This window comes from Manis pentadactyla, chromosome X, assembly GCF_030020395.1.
Source record: "Manis pentadactyla isolate mManPen7 chromosome X, mManPen7.hap1, whole genome shotgun sequence".
Taxonomy (NCBI): Eukaryota; Metazoa; Chordata; class Mammalia; order Pholidota; family Manidae; genus Manis; species Manis pentadactyla.
Genome location: NC_080038.1, coordinates 102,769,313 through 102,794,656, shown reverse-complemented (window position 1 = coordinate 102,794,656; position 25,344 = coordinate 102,769,313). Strand labels below are relative to the sequence as shown.

General features: G+C 35.8%; 2 protein-coding genes across 4 annotated transcripts in view; both read left to right on the top strand.

The window, feature by feature from the left end:
• The window catches only part of NUP62CL (nucleoporin 62 C-terminal like), a 77,720-nt gene extending 60,673 nt beyond the window's left edge, over positions 1-17,047 (top strand). For both annotated transcript variants that reach the window (XM_036925008.2, XM_036925006.2), the window contains one exon: positions 16,143-17,047. In XM_036925008.2, the coding sequence (XP_036780903.2) occupies positions 16,143-16,192 (50 nt within the window). In that variant the 3' untranslated portion in view covers positions 16,193-17,047. The remainder of the gene's footprint in view (positions 1-16,142) is intronic.
• A 1,927-nt stretch (positions 17,048-18,974) lies between these two features.
• RBM41 (RNA binding motif protein 41) overlaps positions 18,975-25,344 on the top strand; it is a 62,235-nt gene continuing 55,865 nt past the window's right edge. Inside the window, exons 1-4 of one of the 2 annotated variants that reach the window (XM_036924977.2) lie at positions 18,975-19,104; positions 21,945-22,061; positions 22,625-22,817; positions 23,294-23,498. In XM_036924977.2, coding sequence (XP_036780872.2) covers positions 19,097-19,104; positions 21,945-22,061; positions 22,625-22,817; positions 23,294-23,498 — 523 coding nt within the window. In that variant the 5' untranslated portion in view covers positions 18,975-19,096. The remainder of the gene's footprint in view (positions 19,105-21,944; positions 22,062-22,624; positions 22,818-23,293; positions 23,499-25,344) is intronic. The other variant, XM_036924978.2, reaches the window with a different exon arrangement.

The window sequence follows — 25,344 nt, the reverse complement described above, 5'->3', positions numbered from 1 at the left end:
AATTGCAAATATTAGTATGAATTCCTATTCCCTTGTTCTGTATGTGTGAAGGGCTAAGAAGCAATGACAGACACCCCAGTAGCAATCCAGCACTTAGGTCTTGGTTTCTAATTACCATTCCCATTTAAAGGAATCGAGGCTTCTTGGGGAAAACCTGATTTCAGGTATCAGGCAGGGAAAGTACAGAGTGGGTTGGGACATTTGTGCTGGAAAACAGAGATTGCTTAAAGACTAACAAGTTTCTGTTAGGACACAAGATTCTGATTGAATGGGCTTCTGCTAGCCAAATTAGGATGGTTTGAATATCCAAAAGAATAATGATAGTAGTGGATTATGATACACATTGAGGGGGAAAAAAAACCATTAATCCCAGTGATTGTCCAAAATAAAAAGAGAGAAACAGGCAGTACAGGGAAAAGTCTTTGTAGAAGCATGCCATCTAATAATTGTAGAAGGCCCAGTAGAATTAGAAAACCACCATTAAAACAATTTTATTAAGCTTACCATGATTTTGAATACCCTGTCTCATTCATAAAATGTTGCAACTGTCAGTCATTTCCTGGCAGAAAAAAACATGCTAGCAGGAAATGAATCAAATACAGACTACAAGTTACTGAATTATTTTTTTAAGAAACAGTTTTATTGAGGTATAATTTACATGCCATAAATTTCACCCATTTTCATTGTACAGTTTAGTGAGGAAGTCACCATTTTGTAGCCCCAGCATAATGATTGATTCAGGCAAAGGACATAAATGAATGCTAAAACCATTGAGTTTAATATTGTGGGTGAGCAGAATATTTATGGTCTCAGAAGTATCATTCCACAGGTTACTTAAAAATTATAAAGGAGAAAATAAGCATTTACAACAGAGCTATCTAACAAGTACCACTTTAATCAAGTGATCAAATTTAATATCACCAATAGTGGGATATCTTTACACTGTGTGCCTCTTGATCTGACATAAGAAGTGCACAATATCACATATGTAGTATACTTACCAAAAATGTTTAACCTGAATCTTATCATAAGAAAATCGTCAGACGTTCTACATGGGAGACATTCTGAAAGATCATGTAGTATTCTTGCCAAAAATGTTTAACTGAACTGAGTCAGATGACAGGGAAATTACCACACAGTCCATGTGACGCATTGTGGAAGACAATTGACTTAGACTCTTGAAAGTTAGTCATGGAAAACAAAAAAATATACAACAAAAAAATTAAGGGGGTTGGCTTAGATTAAAAGAAACATAACAATCAAGTCTGCCATTTTAACTTTGATTAGATACTGAATCAAAACCAAGAAGACTACATTTCTTTGGTCCTTTCCTTGCTTGCTTTTTCTTTCCTTTATTATAAGGTACAATTAACATATAACATTACATTAATTTCAGGTGTACAACATAATCTGTACACACTGCAAAATGATAACCATAATAAGTCTAGTTTCCAACCATCAACGTACAAAGTTACAAAAATTCTTTTCTCATGCTGAGTATTTTTAGTATTTACTCTTTAGCAGTTTTCAAGTACACACTGCAATATTATTGGCTATAGTCCCCATGTTGTACATTACATCTGCATGACTTAACTGGTTATGGGAGCTTACTGTGTGTAGGACAGAGAGGGAAAGACAAAAGGGTCATTTGTTTCAAAAGGGAACTATTAAATTGGGTCTAGAGAAGACAGTTCCAGGCAAATTATCATTGAAAACCACTGACCTAGAGAGGGTGTAAGAACAGCTGAGATGTGGGAGAATGTCAGTGGCTAGAAAACACGGAGGAATGAGGTTATACAGTTTGACCCAGCTGTCTTCATGTTGCATATTTTCCTACAATGAGCAATGCTTCTTAGATAGGGTTGGTGGGGGGTGTCAAAATGTAATTAGGGCTGTAAAGAAATATTATGGTGATTTTTTTTCTCTTGGCTGGTATCCTCTTTGTCATAAATGAACTCTCAAGGCTCTCAGCTACTGTTTTCCTACTAATAAAATTAAGGTTGTTAGTGCTGCAAAGGACTTTATATAAATGAAGAAAGTGTGGCCCAGAGAGGTTAAATGACTTCCTTATGAACACACAACTAATTAGTGGTAGAGCTAGGGCTAGAATCCAAATTTCCTAATTACCAGAACAGTATTCATTCTACTGGTATTCTCTTAAAATAATTTTAATGTAAGCATCACCGGATATAAAAATAAATTTTAATCCTGTACCTACCAGTACAGGGCAAGGGGTTTTCAAAGTATGGTAATGGTAGTACTTTGGGTAGGATGTACGTTCTAGGTGTCTGGGTAAAGTTCTCAGTTAATACAGGGTTAAAAAAGTAAGACAATTGAGAGTATTGGCTCCTTGAAGTTATTTTTCTGCTGAAAATTCATTTGAGCTGGAGAGGCAGTGAGATCTCATACAGGTTGGTTCTCAGTTGAGACAAGGGAGGCCATGATGAAGACTGGGATAAAACCTGTTAATTCCTGATGCTGTGGGCTCCTTTTTTTGCTCTTTCCACCCAAGGAAACTTTCCTTTTCATATCAGGAAATGATATGATCAAGTAATGGAGAATAGCAGTTTAATTATGGTAAGAGGTTTTTTGTTGTTGGTTTATTTTGCATTTTAATAGTTAAGGGAATCATGTCTATTGAAAAGGTCTATGGACTGAGAAGTTATAAGGTTAAATTTCTCAGTGAGTCTATTCACATCCAAGCGATAGTTATGGGAAAACTAATACATGTATTATGTTTACACTATAAACAATATATTTTTTTACTAATAATCCATAGATTTTTTAAAGTCACAATATGTATTTTTAAAAGTTTCTGGAAAATGTTTTTATGACTTAATATCTTTAACATCATGACAATTTTTTTTTTAATGTAACATACCACCTGTTAAGTTAATGGGATCATGTATTTAACTTAAAAAGTCAGCTTATCTTTAAAAGTGACTTGGAAATCATACATTATACTTTAAATATATTAAAATATTACAATGTCCAATCACATTTTCAATATTCATGAATAGGGTATAGAGTAATAGGCCCCTTTCTTCCTCTAACCTACACAGAACCTACTGTGATGTGATTGAACTAGAAAGGGGGCAGAGTTGAGTATTGAATTAGGGAGTGTCTGAACATGTGCTGGTATTGACCAGTTCTCAAATTTTATATTTATCCATTGTTAAACGTTATGCCTTTTTTTCTCCTGATTAGTATAGATAATTGAGAGTTAATTGCAACTATAGTCAAATACCAATTCCCTCTCTTGTCTTTCTCTTTGTAAAAATTTACAGCCTTGTTTTGAAGTTAGCTCGATGGCAATTCTGCAGTCACACATCTGTCTTCTGAGTTGGCAGTCATTGCAACTACAGCAACGCCAACTCTTTTGGGACCCCTTATGACAGAGTTAGCAATTGGTCTGAGCCAATTTGTTATTCATTTAAAATATATGGAGCTATTCTTCTCTTAGAGGAGGGAGGTAGGGCTGAAGGATGGGTGTTTTCTGTTTCTTCATATACCAAACCATTGTCATGTCCATTAATATTTATCAAACACCACAATAAAGGAGTAAGCAGTGGAAAAATCTTATACTTCTCATTATTTGAAAGTTCCTTGAATATTTTCATGGCATTTTGCTTCTTTCATGAAGTATCCCAAAGCTTCATGGCTACAGTATATTTCATCCATGATCATTACAGTCTCATGAGTTATAACCCCATAATTATTTAATAGCTACTCACAACATTAAGACTGCTAGTTAGGGCCGAAAGAAAAGAATCCTTTGAGTAACTAAAAATGCCATAAGGAATTTTGTGATATTTCCAACTGAATCCCATTAGTACTGATCTATGAGCACCATTTTTTTTTCATGTTAAACATTCATAGTTGTCTAGTGTGGTGTAACTAACTCTTGCATAAAATGCCTTCACAATCATTTTAGAGAAGCAGCTTTCTGTGTTACGTAGTAATCACATTTCACTTTTATCCAATGCTAACATTTATTGTTTTTGGTGATTATTTAAAATTAGATTTTTGGGGGTTATTTTTTAAAGCTTTTTAAAAAATAGAGGTATATGACAAATATTACTTTCAGATGTATAACACAATGATTTGATATTTGTATACATTGAGAAATGATTGCCACAGTAAGTCTCCTTAACATGTTTCCTTACAGTTACCAAAATTTTTTTTCTTGTGATGAGAACTTTCAAGATCTACTGTCTTAGCAACTTTCAAGTATGCAATACAGAATTATTAAGCATAGTCGCCATGCTGTATTTTTTTAAAAAGCTTTCATCCAAATAAATGCTTCACAAATATTTTTATTAATTACTTTAAGCTCTCTCCTATATGAAGAGTATCAAATGCTGAGATGCCAAAAGATGCCTTTGAATTCCAATTTAAAAAGTCGTCTTCTTTCATTTTCTGAAATAGAATCTGATTTACTGATTCAAGTGCTTTCTTTCACCTCTTTTTCTTAAATACTTTGGCAAATCTTGGTGACATTGGTTGATAGGTGAGGTCATCTCTTGTGTTCTACTTAAGATACTTGAGAAGCAAATACTCTTGATCTGCCAGGGATGTGGCAATAACACAAAGACTCATTTTAAAGGTTTTTTAAGCTCAACAAGACAGGAACTCACTCACATCTTCTCATTGCAGTTAATTGAGAGGTTATTTTGTCTTTCCATTGTTTAATGAACTATTTGCTCATCTCTGCTCCCTTTACAGATGAAATAGATTCATTGTCACACCATTGTTCTTTGATTCTGAAGGATCTCTGTAGGTTTGATTAGGGTCCTAAAATTAACAAATGATCAAGTCTTCAGCTCCTGTTAGGAAAGAGTATGATGGTTAACATCCTCAGAGCTTCACTTCCCAAACTTCCTTTTCTGTATGTAAATCCAGATTTGAAATACATGCAATGCATCTGCAAAATTAGATTTCTTACTAATCCTGCTTATGTACATTTTGTGCCCAAGTGAATTTCCTCAAGCTGGAGAAACTCCCCAGATGAATTATATGTAACATGATTTAAATCACTCCCAAATAGCAAATTTATATTGTTTGTGAAATACACAGATTTTTCTCCAAAGCAGTTTTCTTCCTGTTAGTGATTAAAAATTATACTGGAGCCTTGCTATAATGCTGTTTTTGGGTCCATGCTCTATGGCTACCTCATAGGTAAAATGGCCTGATAGTATTTCACCAATGAAGTCTCCCCAGATGGGATTCAGATAGGCCTGACTTATTTTGAGCACTTCAGTATTTGAAGGGACAGCAGATAATGTTATGCTGTGGTACCAATTATTAATAGCTCAGCATACTACTTTTAATTTAAAATGTTTATAGCATTTAACAAACACGTGCACTACCACAGAAAAACCACCTTTAGATGGGAGTCTGAAGGTACCAGTCCTAGTATCAGTTGTCTTTAACTTTGGCCTTTGGGAAGCTACTGAACCTTCTTGAGTTTTTAATCTCTCCATCCTAGGATATCGTGGGACTCAATAAGGTAATACACATAGGCATTTCGAAAACTAAAGCGCTAAATAAATGGAAGGTGTTCTTTTAGATGCAAGGCAAAACCGCAGAGTAGTTGTGACTCTAAATACAAAGCACCTACTGGGTGCAAAGGCACTGTGTGACTCAGTGTAGGAGGCATACACAATTTATGGCGTGAACCTCTGCCTTGAACAGGCTCAGTGTGCAGGGTGGGTGAGGGTCACTAAAAAAAGAGAAACCTAATTTTTAGTTAATTTCCTGGAAGAGGTAGAATTTGAAATGTGACCTAAATAGTAAGTAGTATTTCAACAAGACGACTATCTGAAAACCACTTAAGATGTAATGTAATAATTCTAGTATCTTGTTCTTCTCCCCACCCCGCCCAAGAATTCAGGATACCTTTACCATCTTTTCTTTTTATAATTTTTCTTGAAACGTGCTTTTCATTAATTTTGTGTGAAGGATTAGTGCTATACACAAGCAGAGTGTCTTGTCATCACCACCTTAATTTATCAGTAATAAGACCAGGGTGAGAATTCTCATGTCAGAGATGAGAGATTTGTACAACTCTAGGAACACTGTTCTTCCTTCCCATCAGACTAGTTAGCATTATGAATTCAAGTATATTTATTTGGAGTGTTACTTTAATTTTTTATACTGGGAATCTTAAAAGTAGCTATGACAAGTGAGGAAACTGTGTTCTTTTCCTACCCCACCCCCTCTCCCTCTCTCCTTGTGTCTCTATTTCCCCTACCCCACCTTCCTATCTCTTTGTTCCCCTGAATGAGAAATAAACCTGAATCATACTAAGCTCCTGAGTGATTCCTTACACTTTATTTTTCTACATCAAGATTGCCTTAGCTTTTAAAGTTCCTTTGCCTTTTCATAAAAATTTGCTGGATTTGATGAGAATTACATTAAACCTATAGATGAATTTGGGGAAGTATTGATATCTTTACTATGTTGAGCCTTCCCATCCGTTAACTTGGTATGTCCCAATATTTATTTAGGTCTTCTTCAATTTTTTTCATCAGCATTTTATAATTTTCAGGACCCACAATCATGTACATGTTTTGGTTTTGTTAGACTTATACCTAAGTTTTTCATTTTATTTATAGTGGTTATGAATGGCATGGTATTTTAAATTTTGGGTTCTACTTGTTTATTGTTAGTAGATAAAAATGTAATTAATTTTCATATGTTGATCTTGCATGTTGCTGAACTTCTTAGTTCTAGGAGGGTTTTTTTCTTTTTTTATTCCATGGGATTGTCTACTTAGGTGGTTACATCATCTGCAAATAGGGACAGTTTTATTTCTTCCTTTCCAATATGTATGCCATCTATTTCTTTTTCTTACACTGCACCAGCTAGAACTTCTAGTACTATGTTGAATAAGAATGAAGAGAACAGACATCTTTCTTTGTTTCTGAGTTTATATGAAAAGCCTTCAGCCTTTCACTTTAATATTAGCTATAGGCTTGATGTTAGCTATAAGTTTTTTTGTAGATGTTCTTTATCAACTTGAGATAATTCTATTCTGTTTCTGACTTGCTGAAAATTTTAATCATGAATGGGTACTGGATTTTTGTCAAATGCTTTTCCTGCATCACTTGATATAATCATGTGATTTTTTCTTTCACTTGTTGATATGGTGGATTACATTAGTACAGTTTTTTTTGGTATCGTTAATGTACAATTACTTGAACATTATGTTTACTAGACTCCCCCTATTATCAAGTCTCCCCAACATACCCCATTACAGTCACTGTCCATCAGCGTAGTAAGATGCTATAGAATCGTTTCTTGTCTTCTCTGTATATACCACCTTTCCTGTGTTTCCCCCCCTCTACCTTATGTGTGCTAATCGTAATGCCCCTTTTTTCCCCTATTCCCTCCCTTCCCACCCATCCTCCCCAGTCCCTTTCCCTTTGGTAACTGTTAGTCCATTCTTGGGTTCTGTGTGTCTACTGCTGTTTCGTTTCTTCAGTTTTTTCTTTGTTCGTATACTCCACAGATGAGTGAAATCATTTGATACTTGTCTTTCTCCGCCTGGCTTATTTCACTGAGCATAATACCCTCTAGTTCTATCCATGTTGTTGCAAATGGCAGGATTTGTTTTCTTCTTAAGGCTGAATAATATTCCATTGTGTATATGTACCACCTCTTATTTATCCATTCATCTACTGATGGACACTTAGGTTGCTTCCATTTCTTGGCTATTGTAAATAGTGCTGCAATAAACATAGGGGTGCATATGTCTTTTTCAAACTGGCTCCTGCATTCTTAGTGTAAATTCCTAGGAGTGGAATTCCTAGGTCAAAAGGTATTTCAATTTTTTGAGGAACCTTCATACTGCTTTCCACAATGGTTGAACTAGTTTACATTCCCACCAGCAGTGTAGGAGGGTTCCCCTTTCTCCACACCCTTGCCAACATTTGTTGTTATTTGTCTTTTGGATGTCGGCCATCCTAACTGGTGTGAGGTGATAGGTCATTGTGGTTTTTATTTGCATTTCTCTGATGATTAGTGATGCGGAGCATCTTTTCATGTTCCTGGGGACCTGGTATTTTTCATAAACTTTAGAAAACTACTTTCAAGGTGGGAGATGAAGAAAACCTGAAATAAGGCAGTAGCAGGAATCTACTGAAAAGAAAAGATTCAAGAGCTATTTAGGAAGTATAATCATCATTACTTCCTGAATAAATAGAAATAGCCTACCTTAAGTCTGAATAAATAGTAGCAATCATTAGCTTAAAAAAATGTAGAAGTAGTTACAGATCTGGAAGATGCAGGAGAGAGTAAAGATAATGAGTTTAGTTTTAGACAAGTTTAATTTGATGTGCCTTTGGAATATCTGTGTGCAGCTGTTTGTTAACATGGAACTTATAACAGATGATAAAAGATCCATTAGTGAAACTGATGGTTAGAGCAGACAACTGAGGTTAAAAATGTGCAGATTATCAGAAAGTCCTCAAAAGAAAACACTGTTAGAGATAAGGAGAGGTCTCAAATCAATAATCTAAGCTTCCATCTTAAGAAAACAAAAAACAAGCAAAACAAACCCAAAGCAAGCAGAAGGGAGGAAATAATAAAGATAAGAGCAGTTATCAATGAAATTGAAACCAGCAACACTATTAGAGAAAAATTAATGAAACAAAAAGCTGATTATTTGAAAAAAATCATTAGAATTGACAGATCTCTACCAAGACAGAAAAAAACTGAGAAAACACAAACCAACAATATAAGGAATTAAACAGGGTATATCACTACATACTGCAACTATTAAAATGATAAGAAATCCTATGAACAACTTTATTCTTATAAATTCAACTACTTAACATAAATGCAGTGATTCTCAGAATACCACAAATTATGAAAACTCAACCAAGATAATGTGAATAGTTCTATAAGCATTAAAGAAACTGACTTCGTAATTAAGATGTTCCTCCTCTCCCCAAAGAAATATCCAAACCTAGATGGTTTCACTGAAAAATTCTACTCTTCACACTCTTCAAAAATGGAAGCCAGTATTACCCTAATAACAGAACCAAGAAATGACAGTATGAAAAAAACCCTATAAACTAATATATCTCATGAGCATTTAAAAATCTCTCAAATACCTAAAAATCCTCAAGAAAATTTTAGCAAACAAAATCCAACAATGTATAAAAGGGATTATAAACCATGACCAAGTAGAATTTATTCCACAAATGTAAGGTTGACTCAACAGTAAAAAACTATTAATGGGAAACCCTCCTACACTGCTGGTGGGAATGTAAACTAGTTCAACCATTGCGGAAAGCAGTATGGAGGTTCCTCAAAAAACTAAAAGTAGAAATACCATTTGACCCAGGAATTCCACTCCTAGGAATTTACACTAAGAATGCAGGAGCCAGTTTGAAAAAGACATATGCACCCCTATGTTTACTGCAGCACTATTTACAATAGCCAAGAAATGGAAGCAACCTAAGTGTCCATCAGTAGATGAATGGATAAATAAGAGGTGGTACATATACACAATGGAATATTATTCAGCCATAAGAAGAAAACAAATCCTGCCATTTGCAACAACATGGATGGAGCTAGAGGGTATTATGCTCAGTGAAATAAGCCAGGCGGAGAAAGACAAGTATCAAATGATTTCACTCATCTGTGTAATATAAGAACAAAGCAAAAACTGAAGGAACATAACAGCAGCAGACTCACAGAATCCAAGAATGGACTAATGACTAACATTTACCAAAGGGAAAGGGACTGGGGAGGATGGGTGGGAAGGGCAGGATAAGGGGGAAAAGGGGGCATTACGATTAGCACACATAATGTAGCTGGTTGGGGGGGTCACGGGAAAGGCAGTATATACAGAGAAGACAAAATGATTCTATAACATCTTACTATGCTGATGGACAGTGACTGTACTGGGGTATGTGGGGGGGACTTGATAATAGGGGGAGTCTAGTAACCATAATGTTCAAGTAATTGTACATTAACGATATCAAAAAAAATACCAGCTCCCTGTCCACACCCCATTTCCCATACCCAAGAAATAATCACTTTCAATCATTTTAGCTGTTTTTTAAAAAATATATCTATATCTCTAATACCATGTATCCTGTTACTTTATAGGTTTTCCATTTTAGGCCTTCTGTACTAACTTCCCAAAATAGGAGGTGAGGACTTAACCCCCTTATACCACCCTCATTTATTTTCTCTTATACACACAGACATTATGCATGTAAATTAAACATCTTATTTATATACACATAATATATATCCATACAATTTATAAATATTTATATGATGTATGTATGTCATCATACCACCCCCACTTTATAATACATAAAAATGCCTGTAAGCACACTTTTCTCTCATCTTCCCCATATAGCTATATCTTAAATTATGCATAGATCAAGATGTATTGTTTATATTATGATTGCATAAATGTCATTCTCAGCCCAGCCATATATCTTCCTTCTTCTACAGACTTTTGTTTACCTTTGAATTTTATTTCATTTGCTTAGTTTTATATGTCCTTATTAGTAGTTCATTCTCTAACTCCCTGCTTTTACTTTAAATCTGTCAATTTCACCTTCTTGGATTCATTTCTGCCAGAGCCATGTAATCTCTAACCTACCATCTGGAATTGTTTCTCTCTTAGTCTGCTACCCAGCTAGGTTCTCCCTTTTACAGCAATCTTGTATTCTATCTACTACTTTGTTGACTTTCCTGTTTTGTGGCTCTTATACTTCATGTTTCGGCTTTCAGGGTCTTCCCCACAGTACTAACATTTCAGATGATGTGCCTTGATGTGGGTCTATTTCATCCATTGAGCAGATATTTGGTGACCCCCATCTAATCAAGAAACTAATTTCTTTCATTTTGGGGAAATTTTCTTGAATTACATTTCTGCTAATTTCCTTCCCTCTGCTTTCTCTATTATAAAGTATAAAAGGATTCTGGAAATCCTCTTTTTCCAATGTATGATGTCCTAGACTGACCTAAATTTATTTTCTGTACTGTTTTTCTTTGCATTTTTGTTAAAATTTCTCAAATACATACTCAACTTTTTATTCCAATTGTTCTAATGATCTTTGCTTTCCACCATAATTTTTATTTTACAAGAGCTTGTGTTGTTTTATGATTTTGTGTATGTATGTATTTTAAATAGCATCCGGTTCTCATTTCATGGATTTAGTATCCTCGCTCTGAAGATATTAACAGTTTTTTAAATGTTTTATTCTTTCTGGATGGTTTCTTTCAGCTTTCTCTTTCTGTTGTGATTTGGTGTTGTATTATGATTTTATGTGTGTATGTGTTTTAAATAGCAACCAGTTCTTATTTCATGAATTTAGTATCCTCTGTCTGAGGATATTTAATGATTTTTTTAATGTTTTATTCTTCCTGGATTGTTTCTTTCAATTTTATCTTTCTGTTGTGGTTTTTCTTATGTTTGAAGCTCTCCTCAAATGTTGGGTGATCATTAATTGTTCATTTATATTAAAAAATAAGATGCTAAATTGTAGATGGTGCTTGCTAACTTACTGTATAATAGGATAATTTGGCAAAACTTTTTCACTGGGGCTCTCCAGCCTTTATCTTCAGGATTTTTCTTTTAGTTGGTCATATTATCCCGAGAAGAATCTTCCATCTCTTAGCTAGAGATTAATAAACCTGTTGGTAAGTCAGTGTTCTCATAACTGTTAGAGAAGAGACTGGGGACTCAGTATTCAGCTTGTACACCTTTACTTAATCCCCTGCAAACTTTCACTTAATCCCTGCTTTTGGTGCAGGTTCCTTGCCCTCAGCTCTGCCTGGTGTCCCCACTGCAGAGCTCATCTGGTTTACCCTCCCTAAAGAACCCAGCTCTTCTCCTGAGCTTGGGTAAGGAGAATCACCCAGATGTAGGATGTGGCGGAAAAGCGGGGTCTGTTTCTTAATCATTCGTATTCTTGCTTTTAGCCCTACTTTCAACACCACTTTGAATTACTTCCTTCTGCTAATTTCAAATCCATTCTAGGCTTCTAGTTAAAATTTTCAGTTTTGTCTTGTCTCCTTTCTTACTGTCTTTGTCCTTATGGTTTTATCTTTTTCTTCTTTGTAAAGCAAATCTCTACTACTATTTCACAGGTGTTTTGGAATGAGGCAGCAATAAATGCATGTGCTTACATCTTTAACTAAAGACCTTACTGGTCTCCTTTCCCCAGTCTTAGCCCACTCCAATTCACTTTTATTTGACTGCCAGAGATCTTGATATGATACTCTTTCCCAACCATCCCTTTATTAAAGCCCTTCAGTAGTTCCCATTGTTCAATGATGAATTGTTCCTTTCCATAATATACAAAGTACCCTGTATAATCCAACCCCCACCTGTTTCTCCAGCCTCTTCTCTTGTTTGCAGCATTTCAAGAAGTATTTATAGTTTTGCAAATACCCAATGTTCTTTCCTTCATATCTTTAGATGATCAGTTTGTTCTACCTGGCGTACCCCACCCCATTTTTGTGTGTCTGGGTACCTGCTCCCATGTCAGGCTGTTGCTTCCATGAAGGCTTCCTTGACTCATCATTCTAATAGCTTCTTCTATGTATGATATTGTCAGCATTTATCATACAATATTGCAAATATTTATTTACTTGTCTGTCTCCCTTACTGAAATTTAACCTTCTTGATGATAAAGATTGTGCCTTGGTTATTCCTCTGTGTTCAGAAGTCAGCAGTGTCTGACCTGAACTTGGGAGCCAGCATACATTTTTAATTTCTTTGTTCCCTGATATGTACACAGCACAGTATACTCAGTTTTTGATGGAAAAAGAGATGCAAAGCTAACATGTACATGAATATTGTTCCATATTATTAAATATTCTACATTTATAATGGCTGCTAAACTTTCCATTTTATGAATAACCTTAGTTTATTTAATACCCCATTATTAGGTATTAGTTAATGTTTCTAACTTGCTATTTTAAATTGTGGTGCAGTGAACCTAGATGTAGCTAAGTTCTAAGGTACATCCATGGATATTGGACATAGATAAAATTCTTAGAAGTTAAAATGCTGAATTAGGAGTAATGTATGTTTTAAAGGCTTTTGATTTATAGTTTCTTCTGAGTAAGCTGTACTAATTGATAATTTTACCACCAATTCATTAGAGTACACATTTTTCTGCAGTCCTTCCACTATTGCTACTTCCATAATTACTACTACGATACCATCATCATTATCATTCCTTCTGAAAATTATAGGTGAAAATAATATTTCCCTTGTTTAATTTGCATTTCTCTGTTTACTTATGAAATTAAATATTTTTAAAAAATGTTTACAAACAATTTGTATTTCCTTTTCTAAGTTGCCTATTTGTGTCTTTTGACTATGTTTTTGTCAGGACATTTTTTTCTCCTATTGCCCCAATTGTTTTTCTAGAAAGAGAATAAGAGGCATACTATGGCAATGTTTATGAGAGTACATCATTTCTTTTGACAGTGTATTTGGTATTATCTAATATTTATATATATAAATTAACATAAAAATAATTACAGTAGAAAGCTGTGTTTGGGTTTAATGACCAAATTGATTATTTTCATAACTTCCTATGAAAGCCTTTTAATCTTTACCTAAAATATTTGCAAGTAGTCTTAGATGAAGAAAACATCTGTCTCCTAAACAGAGCGGGGCTGGTTGAAAACAGTTTTATCAGAATCTTTTGGTGGGTAGGAGGAGTCATTTTAAAGAAATATTTTAATCACACAAATATACCATATTAAACAATAGCTATTTATCTAAAGCTTCCAGTTTTAGAAGATTTCTATTACCCCCAAAAGTTTACTCTTGCCTGTTTGTGGTTAATCTCCATTCCTACTCTGAAGCCCAGGCAACCATAAGTCTATGTTCTGTCTTTGTAGAGTTGCCTTTTCTGGAGAGTTAATGTAAATGAAATCATAGTATATGTGGCCTTTTATGTCTGGCTTAATGTTTTCAGAGTTCATCTGTTTTAACATGTACTTCACTCCTTTTTATTTCTATGTAACATTCCAGTGTATGGACATACCACCTTTTGTTTATCCATTCTTCAGTTGATTGACATTTGTGTTTTATTTCCCAAATACAGTTTTAGCTCTTACATTTAGGTCAGTAATCCACTTTGAGTTGTTTTTTGTGCATAGTTAGAGGTAGGGTTTCAACTTCATTTACATATAGATACCTAGTTGTTCCTGCTATATTTGTTGAAAAAGACTGTGCTTTCCCCCATTGACCACAAAAATAAGGCTTTATTTCTGGACTTTCTTTCTGTCACATTGGTATATATGGCTGTCCTATGCTAATACCAGTTGATTATTATAACTTTGTAGTAAGTTTTAAAGTTGAGAAGTGTAACTCCTGCAATATATTCTTCTTTTTCAAGATTGTTCTGGCTATTCTAGGTTCTTTACCTTTCCATATAAATTTTAAAGCTTGTCTATTTCTACAAAAGTAGCCTGCTGAAATTTTCATAGGGGATAACATTGACTTTATAGATCAATCTATGGAGAATTATCATCTTAACATTATTGAGTTTCCCAGTCCATGAGCATGGATTCAGTCCATGAGCATGGACTAGCTCTTCATTTTTTTATACCTTTTTAACTTCTCTTAGAAGTGTTTTGTCGTTTTAAATGTATAGGCCTTGTATTTCATTTGGTAAGCTTATTTCTAAGTGTTTTGATTCTTTTTGATGTTATTGTGAATGGAATTGTTTTCCTAATTTCATGTTCATATTCATACAATTATTTTTAAATAATATCAAAATGTATATGGTGTATTTTCCCCCCAAATTTTGACTATTACTAGCATTTTACTTCTAGTATGATACATAATTTAATAGGACTACAGGAACTGGCCACTGATGTATATATCATGGGACCAGAACTCTGAGCAGTCAAGTGCCCAGGTGTAGTTTTTGCCTGTAAAGAATCAAACTCCTAAAAAATTTAAAGTATATTAATACAGAAAGAAATAGTCCTGAGAATTCAGTTTGGAGATATGATAAAATGTTTATCATAAGACTGTCTTAATAATGCTGCTTGTTTCTTGACATTTCACTGATTTTTAAAATTTTTGTAGATGTACTCCTTTGCATTTAATATGTATCAATCAGCAAATTCTGGCCTCAAGTTAATGGTTTGTTGTAGTGCTCACTTGTGCTTCTATCACATCGAGAAATGTTATTTAGTGGGAAAAAATCGTACCCTGCAGTTAGTTACTACAACAAAAAGGAGATGCATTCTACCAGGCTCAATGAGTATAACGGTTTTCTTATCTTTTCAGTAGACAATCATCATTTAAATCATTTGTTCTTAAGGTGTAATCTTGCAGAATGCCTACATGTATTAAGATAGGATGAGGTATTATACTTTAAAAGCTGAATAACATTGGGGCTTTATCAATGGGCTGAATAAAATTAAAGTCTGTTGCTTGAAATTTTTAGTTTTTCTCTTATATGTTTGAAATTGCATAGTTTTTCTTAAATCTTTGCCGTCAGTTATTACTTATCAGCTAGTGAGCTTTAATGAATACTAAAACAAATGACCAAGTTTATTTGTGCATGTTAATAGAAAACCTCACATTATCATGTTGATTTCAACAGCTTATTTTTACTACAGAAAGTTGCTGTTTTATATGGTGAAATTATTGGTATTTTGTGTTGCTTTGCCCTGAGCACATATAAGGACCACCAAGTTAAAGCATTAGAAAGGAACAGAAATGTAAATATACTCAATGTACTAATTTGCTTACAGGCAGCAAAGGCCTATAAAAATCTATACCCTCAATTTAATGACCACCCTGTATGGCACTTCTAGGCTATAATTAGTAAAAGACAGTTAACACTTATCTTCAACAAAACATAAATGTCAAGTAGACTTATTTGCCTGAAAGCTAGGGAGAGCAAATCAAGAACAGTCTTGTGCACTGTTTTCACAGCTTCCAAACAGATATTTTTCTTATCTAAAGTGTATTTTCTAATACATAAAAAGTGTATTTTCTAGTACATAAAAGCTGTTAAATAATCTATAATGTGAAGTTTTGCAAATCATATGTGGAAAGGAGAATGTAAGTTATTATGTTCCTGGGGCACTTTGACCTCAGATTAATGATCATGACTTTTCCCCCATAGGCATGCTGCAAAGGAAGGTAGAAGAGGTAGCAGAGGTTTTTGAGGATTGACATCGCAAGGAGCAGGAACGCAATATCAGAATTGATTTTGATTGAGTGACCATATCTTCAGCATGTTGTTTTAGGATTATACATTTTGATGATGTTAAATAGAGTACTATTTACAATTACTATTTTATCTTCGGTTGTAATAAAATGTGCATGTATGTTTTTATTTTTCAATTTAAATATTGTGCTATTGAGCATTATGCTGTAGTTTGACTCTTAGTCATTTAAAAATCAAAAGTATATTATCCCTTTTGTCTAGGCAGCAACCTATTAGATATTGACTGTGTAGATACAGAAATAATTTGTATCTTACTCTGCTAGATTCCATAGCCTAACATTAGCGCACATCATCCTTTTTGGTCCAACTGGATCACAGAGAAATATTTGCCAACAAATAAATGCCAGACAGTCTTTACTGGGTGCCCATTAACATTCGGTGAATAATGTTAGATTAGTCTCTCCTTAAGGGAACTTACTGTTTAGTCTGAGATACAATTTTTGCCTGTCTAGATAAAAACAGTATAGACACTACAAGGAAGTGTGCTACAAATTACAGAAAATGTACTGTAGAAATTCAGGGTAGGGAGGAAAAGTTAAGGAGGAATTCGGACTTGAGGTAGATAAATTTTATAAGGGTAAGATTCAGACAGTTCATCTGTATTTGATGTACAGATATCCTGGTGTTTTATTTGGCTTTAGCGTAAGGTTTATAGTTGTTTTTTGTGTATTTATTTTTCAATAAAAAGCCTTGTTCTTAGCTTGGAAACAGTTTGATCTCTTGTGTTTCCTCTAAGTCTTAAATAAAGGTGATGTTCTAAAAAATAAAAGCATAACACCAAAATAAATTACTTAAAAGTTTCTGAGTGACTAAAGCTTAGTTGTCTGTAATTACTGAGCTGAATTTCTATTGTACTCACTGCATGTGGCCATCCTGAGGGGTATATATACAGGATGGAAATATATTTGAAGTGAGTATTAGTGATTTTCATCACCTTATGAGTAAACTAAATATCAGAACTTACATGGTCTCCTCTTTTTACCTACTCAGAGTTCTCAGAGTTAGCAGCTTCTTATCAGGTAAATATGAAAATAATCCAGAGACCATTTAATTTTGTAGATGATGACTGTAGATGACTATAATCTTGCGTAATGTCTAATTTTTGAGTCAGTATTATTACTATTACATGCTAGATGAAGACATTTTCCCTATTGCTTCTGGAGATTCAACTCTTGAAATCTGTGTATAAATTATGTCCCACATTCAGTGAAGAGAAGTGTAGTGTATTAGAGGAAACAACAGATTTAGTCTTGTCCCTGCTTAATTAACTGGACAAACAATTTCATTTTGGGCATAATCTTTTGTCTATAACATGAAAGAGTTGGACCATATTAAGGTATTCCTAACTGAAAGGAACTAGTTTTCATTTTTCTGCAGTTTTGCAATACCTTCATGTTTTTTCACTAGCAGAAAATGCATACTGTAAAGTTCCTCAATAAAATAAAGAAGGAGGAGACTACAGTAGTCCTATTGATTTTGTACTTAGAGTTGTAGTGTTTTTCCCCCAGGCATAGATGAAGCCAGTGTATGGCAAATGGCTTCCAGATCAATGCAGTAACATTGTAACATTTACTGGTACATCTCCATGTACTGTCTGGAATCCAGAGCCTTGGACTAAATCATCTCTAAGGTTCCTTCTGTCTGGTTCTAACATGTCTAAAAAACATGACATTGTTGAAAAAATTTTAATTAGAATATCAAAAATAACCTCTTTTTGGCTGGTAATTTTAAGCAATATTTATGTTAGGTACTGGAGTTTTGGTCCCTCCTAAACATTGTTAAAGACCAGCTAAGATGTTAGCGGAAGGAGGATCCTTCCAATTTATTGTGAACACTTTCCCAGTGCTTACCTACTTTTTTTTTGTCCTTTGAAAAAGATTCTATATTTATTCTCTCTATAACAGCATTTATGCTATCTCATTTGAAGAATTTGGAAGACATGTGCACAGTTGTTCGCTCTTAATATTAGATAAGTGATGCTATCCCTCTTAAAGAGATTTGTGGTTTTAGCATCTTCTTCCATATCTGGAAATTATAATTTCTTCATAATGTATTCATCATTAGTGTGCTGTGAACAAAGCACCTAAAAAAGACAAATGCTGAAAATATGTCCATGTTAAGGAGGAACTACTGGCTTAATTAAACTAACCTTGTTAAATTGTCAGAAAGACAAATGAGGCATATTTTTCAGTTTGTCAAAAATTCTTCTAGGGGTGAAATAGTGAAATTGCCTCATGGTAAGATCATTGTGCCCATGAATAACATCTGGAAATCTTAAAGCTTTTTATATACTGTCTGATATCCTATTAAAGCAGGGAGAGGATGCTGTGGGCAAGGGGTTATCATTCCACAGTTAGTAAGTTCAGCAGAGCTAGAAATAGTCTGGTTTTCCTTCCAGTGCAATTTTCTGAATGTCCCTTGATACCAACCACTCAGACTGGCCCCAGTTATACACAAGTACATGGAGTACTTCCTTATGACCTTGCTTTCTAGTTGCAATTCCACCCTATGCCAGCAGGTATTTCAGAAACACATTGGAAGGAAATTAGAGGAGCCGAGATTTGGTGATAGTGGATAAGAAAGTCAGAAGTCAAAGGTGACTCCTAGATTTACGAGCCGTATATTGTGGGTGTTGCCTTTAACCTGTTCTAGAAACTAAGAAATATTCGGACAATTTACAACATACCGGTAACTCAATACGTACTCTTTCCATTTCTTTAGCTTGGTGCTACTACAATTCCCAGAGCACCGCACATCTCCACAATCCCCTTAGAGTTGGCCGCACAGAGTTCTGGGACTTGAAGTCCGCGGCCTATTTACTCAAGTTAGATGTAGGGGCCTGTGGAAACATGAAGAGGTAAGGACTTGTCTGAGAGCAAGCTGCGAAGGGATGCCTTTTTTTATCATTTAACTTTTAAAATGGCTTTTACTACTTTGTGTTTAGGGTATGTCACGTTTTCGGGATGCGGTTTCGCGTGAGCGGGAAGACAAAGGAGGAGGGAGGAAGGGAGACGGGCTAGAAAAGGCCTTGCGGGGCGAAGTTCAGGAAGGGCCGCCGCCGCTGCCAGTTCCCTGAGGAATGGCTTGCCCGCACAGGCATCCAGGCCACGGCGCCGGCCCCAGGAGCTGGGCAGATGCTGTGGCTTCTTCCTGTATCAGACGGATCCAGCCAAGTAAAAGGGTCTTGGCCGACTGATGCCCTGCGCCGGAGAAACCCAGGCCAGCTCCTCCCTGTCGCGCCCTATCTCCACCTCATCCTCAGAAAGGGGCTTAGGGTGGGCGCGTATATGTGCGGTGTTGGTGTGTTAAAGAAGACTTGTTCGGGCCAGAGAGCGTGTAGCACTTTCAGATCTTAAAATAAGCAAGTGATACTTTGTTTCTACAAATTTAGAAGGAAAGTACAAAACAGGTTCGATATATTGTAGGAAAAGGAAGGCACTACTGCGAGCAGCTCCCCCTTCTGGTTCTTCCGGGAATGGCAGTTTTAAGTTGGCCGGTCATTGTTAAAAGCCTGAGCTTCACAGTTCTCGACAGTACACAAAGCCTTTTAAAGGATCCTCATTAAATTAGTTTTATATTCTCTCTGCAAGCAGAATAATCACTCTGGAACTGGGAGATGCATTTAAAATTCTTGCTGATATTATGCTGTCCTGCACTGTCAGTTTCTGCATCTTTAAAAAAAACTTTCTGATTTTCCCTGTCTCGAAATGACTTTAGAAAAATGTTTATTATGATACATTTCACATATGCAAAATAATGTGTATTCAAAGAATAATAATAGATTCGTACCCACTACAAATCTTATATTTGGAAATAGAAGTCCCCTGTGTGCCCCTGCCTGATTGCTTCGCCTCCCTCCCTCCCCCACCAAGAGGGCCACAATCCAGAATTGTACCTTAACCTTTCCCTTTCTTTTTTTAAAAAAACGATTTACCACATATGAATTTATCCCTAAGCAGAATGTTGCTAGTTTTATCCATTTTTCAACTCTATGTAAATGGACGCATTGTATGAATTTTTCGTCTGCTTGCTTTTTTTCACTTACTTCTTTTTGAGATTCATACGTACTGTTGTATTTATAGTTTATTCATTTCAAATGCATTTTAAAACTTAACCAAAAACTTGAATTCTAAATAATAAATGAAAGTTAAGATACTTAAAAGGAATTTTTTAAAACCCTGGACCTAAGGATATTTTTTAAATTTCCAAAATAGGTCTGTGTCTTTCTAGAGCATGAGACTCTTGCTTATAATTATGGGAGATATATCTCCCAGGCCTCATCATAACCCCAACAGTAAAAGGCTATTTTAAAAGGAAGGTTTTAATATTTGTTCTCCTCATGGAGTTAACTCATTTTGATTTGTCTTTATATGTTGTTGCATACCATTCCTTTATACTCTAATATGAGTTTTCAATTACTTAAGCTTAGTTAGTTCATATTAGCATTACCATAAAATGTTGACTCTCTTCACATCTGTTTCTATACTTTCTCCTTTGGAGATTTCCTCTCTCACAGCTCTAGATCTTGACAACACAGATGACTCAAGATTTCCATGTTCAGCCTCAGACTCTCATCTGTGCAATAATTATCCCATCATCTCTCCCTTTCCTTTAGCCAGTATCACTTCTGCTGTTACCTCAGGCTCAATATGTCTTTGAAGTATTCCTGATACTTCCTGCTGGTGTTTCAGTTGTAGTAGGTAGTTGACTCAACTGGCTTTCCCATTCCCAAACAATATCTGGAGCTGCCCGCTTTCCTTCATTGGTACCATCAGATCTCAGTTATACAACTTGAAATTTCATGGTTGTTTTTTACTTCTCCCCTACCCCTACCTTCAAAAGGCCTCTCTCATCTAACTCTTCCTTTCTGTTTCACTATTACCACTCCAGTTTGGACTTTCATCACTATGCTTGATAAATTTAAATAGTTTCCCAAGTAGTTCTTCTGGATTCTTTCCTACTAATCCATAAGGCATATTATCATCACAGTCATTTTTCTAAACCATCACTTGTACCATGTCACCTAACTGCCTAATAAATTACCTTCTACTACCTGTGCATTAAGGTCCAGCCCCCTTAGTTGGTGTATTTAAGGCCATTCACAATCTGACTCCAATTACCCCTCCAGGATTGTCTCCCAGTGCTCTCATACATGAATGCCAGATAATTGAACTCTCGTTATACTCTAGAACATATTTCTGTCTTTTCATACTTGCTCTCCCTATTCTTTCCTTCATCACACCCAATCCTTCAATGCCAGTTTAAGAATTAATTACCTTTCCAAAGTCTTCATTTACCACCCCCAGTCCCAATTATCCCTCCTGTGAACTCCTACTAATTTGGCATATACTTCTTTTACCATTATTCTATTCTCTTTTCCCAACCACCAGGCAAGGTCAGACCAACACATACACACACACATATATATATATTCCCTCTCCTAAATAAATTGTAAACTTCTTGAGGATAGGGGCTATGTCTTGAATAGCTTTGACTCCATCAGTACCTAGCATAGTACATTGTGTGTAAGTAGGTATTTAATAAATGTTTATGGAGTGAATGATAAAGGCTAATGAACAGCTAGAGAAGTGTCTTTGAATAATGGGGGTCACAAATGGTAGATAATTTAGATAAAGAATGTATTTTGAGACTCACAGTCTCTTCTACTTTCTGTATATATTCTTATATCTATTCCAGGATAAATAGCTGTGTGAAGAGTGATGAACATGTCCTGGAGGAGTTGGAAACAGAAGGGGAGAGGCAGCTGAAAAGCCTCCTTCAGCATCAACTTGATACCTCTGTGTCCATTGAGGAGTAGGTATTGATTTTACAAATAGATAGAGTATCACAGACCCTCACCTCCAGGTGACAGATCCTCTTAAAGCCTGGATGGAACACTCCTGTCCCACCCCTTTTCCTTGGCAAACTTCTGCTTAATAGGTGGGGTTTTGCTTCTGTGTCTTTTCCTCTTGGAAGCCTTCCATATACCACTAAGTCTGAGCTATGTAACTTTTCTATGTCTTCCCTTAACATACTTATAACCCAGTATCATCATTGCCTGTTTACTTACTTCTTTTCCACTATTCTTCCTCAAAAGCAGAAGCCATTTTTATCCCTTTTATTATTAAATTCTCAGTGCTTGCACAGTGTGTGATGCATAGTGCATCAATAAGTAAGTATTTAATTCAATCATTTATTAGTCCTAGATGAGGAAACTATTGAGGGAGGTCCATATCATTGCAGTGGTGATTCAGCCTAGAAATAAAACATGAGAGAGAAATTGCTGATGAGTTTCATTGTGCCTGTTTTAACGGTGAGCCCCATTTCTGAGAACTGATAGCTTGAAGATGTTCTTACTCTTCCTGCTTGTTTTACAGATGTGTATCTAAAAAAGAGAGCTTTGCTCCTGGTACTATGTACAAGCCCTTTGGGAAGGAAGCAGCTGGGACTATGACTTTGTCCCAGTTCCAGACACTGCATGAGAAGGACCAGGAAACTGCTTCCCTCAGGGAACTAGGGCTCAGTGAAACAGAAATCTTGATCTGGAAGAGCCATGTTTCAGGTGAAAAGGTGAGTGGGGCAATTTTTTTCTGGAGAATAACAAGCAAGATCTCTTCATTTAGCATTGAAAACCTTTTCATTTTTATTTGTCAAAAAACTGAGCTTTGTGTCTGAATCTTCTCTGATTTCTACGATAGGGACCTTAGCAAAAAAGAAGCCATCCCTTGACTTCTTAGCTAACATGTCCACAAAACAATCATTTCTGAGCCCTGATCATCATCTTTCTTTTTTTTAAAGTTTTCGCTTTTGTAATTGCAGTATACTTGATACACAATATTGTATTTGTTTCAGATGTACATCATAGTAATTTGACAGTTGTACACATACTAAATGCTCACCACGGTAAGTAAAATTACCTCTGATACTATACCAGAATATTACAATATTATTGGCTATGTTTCGTCATTTTCTTATTTGAGGTGTCAGATCATCATTCTCAGGGAGTGTCCACTGTGACATATACCATCTCATTTCTCTGGTTTCAGAGGACGAAACTGAGGGCAACCCCTGAAGCAATACAGAACCGTCTTCAAGATATTGAAGAAAGGATCTCAGAGCGCCAGCGCATCCTTTGCCTGCCCCAGAGATTTGCAAAGAGCAAGCAGCTGACCCGGCGAGAAATGGAAATAGAAAATTCTTTATTTCAGGGAGCTGATCGTCACTCTTTCCTCAAGGCTCTTTATTACCAAGGTATGTGATTGCCACTGACTTTGATATGTTCTTTCACAGAGAGAAAGATGTAATGTGAGGGCATTAACTATGAAGAGTTAGTGAAGGGAGGGCAGTTAGTAAAGGAAGTAGGGGTAAGACAAACTATCACTACTCTTGAGGAATGTAATCCCGTGAGAGAGACAAATATGGACATAGTCGCAGGACAACATGGAAATCACTATTACGATTATAGAGATGTTAATAAAATGCTGAGGGAGCACAGAACATAGAATATTTAAGTCCACTTGGAGGAGTCAGAGGTGACATTTGCATTAAGTCTTGATGGATCAAAAGGCAATTTGTCAGGTAAATAAGGGGGAGATAATGGGTGAATAGAAACAGGATTGCGAAAGGAGTGGTGTCTCCAGGGAACAGTTAAAAGTTCAGTGTGGCAGGAAGTATAGGACATGGCAGGGAATGACAGGAGATGACACTAGAAAAGTTGGTGAGGCTGGATTTGAAGGGTCTTTAGGTGAGCTGTAAATTAGCACAAAATATATGGATAAATGGTGTGTGTCTTAACCAGAAAGAATTCGTTTAACCAGTAAGTTTTGCTAGGCCCTGTGGAAGGTGCACAGAGGCTTATGAAATGGTTCCTGACTTTGTGCCAATTAAATTCTGGCTGGAGAGAGAAACAACATTAACAACAATGCTAGGTACAGTTGATAAGTGCTGATACGAGTTCAGAGGAGGGAAAGGCCACTTGCATTGGCATGACTGAAGAGGGCCTCTCAGAGGAGGTAAGATTTAAATGTTCTTTTATTACTATACTACCTATTCTTTAGGAAAGAGAGGGAAAGGCATTTCAGTTGCAGCAGATGGTATGAGCACTATGGTGTGTTTGGGGGTGTTGTGAGAGAAGGTTAGAAAGGTCGCCAAACATTTTGAACTTTATTTGGTGGGTAGTATAGACTGTATAGAGTTAGTTATTCAGTTAGTTTGGATATGGTTCGAGGTTTTTGTGCCAGGAGTAACATGGTAAAAGGAGTATGTGAAAATGAAAACCAGTATTTATTAACCTGGTGGCCAATAAACAGGTTGAGAGAAAGGAAGAACTGGAAGGAGGGAGAGTGATTCAGAAGGTATTATGGTCATTTGGGCCTAAAGACCTGGACTACAATGATGGCAGTGGAATTGGAAAGAGGGGTAGGTATGGCATTACAAAGGAAGAATTGGTAAAACTTGTTGACAGAGAATGAAGGAAGAGGGCCAATGGAGAGGAAGTGTCAAAGACAATCCAGATTATCAAGGCTGTGAGACTTAATAATTGGAAAAATTAAGAAAGCCTTTCTGAAGAAATTTTGAGGCGAGATGATGAGTTTGATTTTACACATGTTGAATTTGTAAGACTGGCAGGATCAGTAAATGCAGATGTTGAGGAGTCAGTTGGAAATGCAACAGTGAAGTTCAAAGGAGAGGTCAGAACTAGATACATAGAATCAGGAATCATCTATGCTTAGATGACAGGTACAGCCGTGAGAATGAATGATGATTTGTTAGAGATAGAGACACCATAGACATGGAAGAGCAGTGGTGAAGGAAGGAAGGAAAGAACAAATGAACAGCCTTTTGTGGAGAAACATTACAACATAGAGATTAAGCACTTGAGCTCTAGAGGTAGACTGCTGGGAAAATCCTGGCTCCCCCACTTACTAACTGTAAGATGTTGGGAAAGTTACCACTCTGCTTCAGTTTCTTCTTCTGTAAAATAAAAGTATTAATGGTAGCTATATTATAGAGCTTTAGGAGGATTAAGTGTGGTAATACATGTAAATCACTTAGAGCAGTACCTGTTATTTGGGGAGGGAGGCGGGTGGTGTATGAA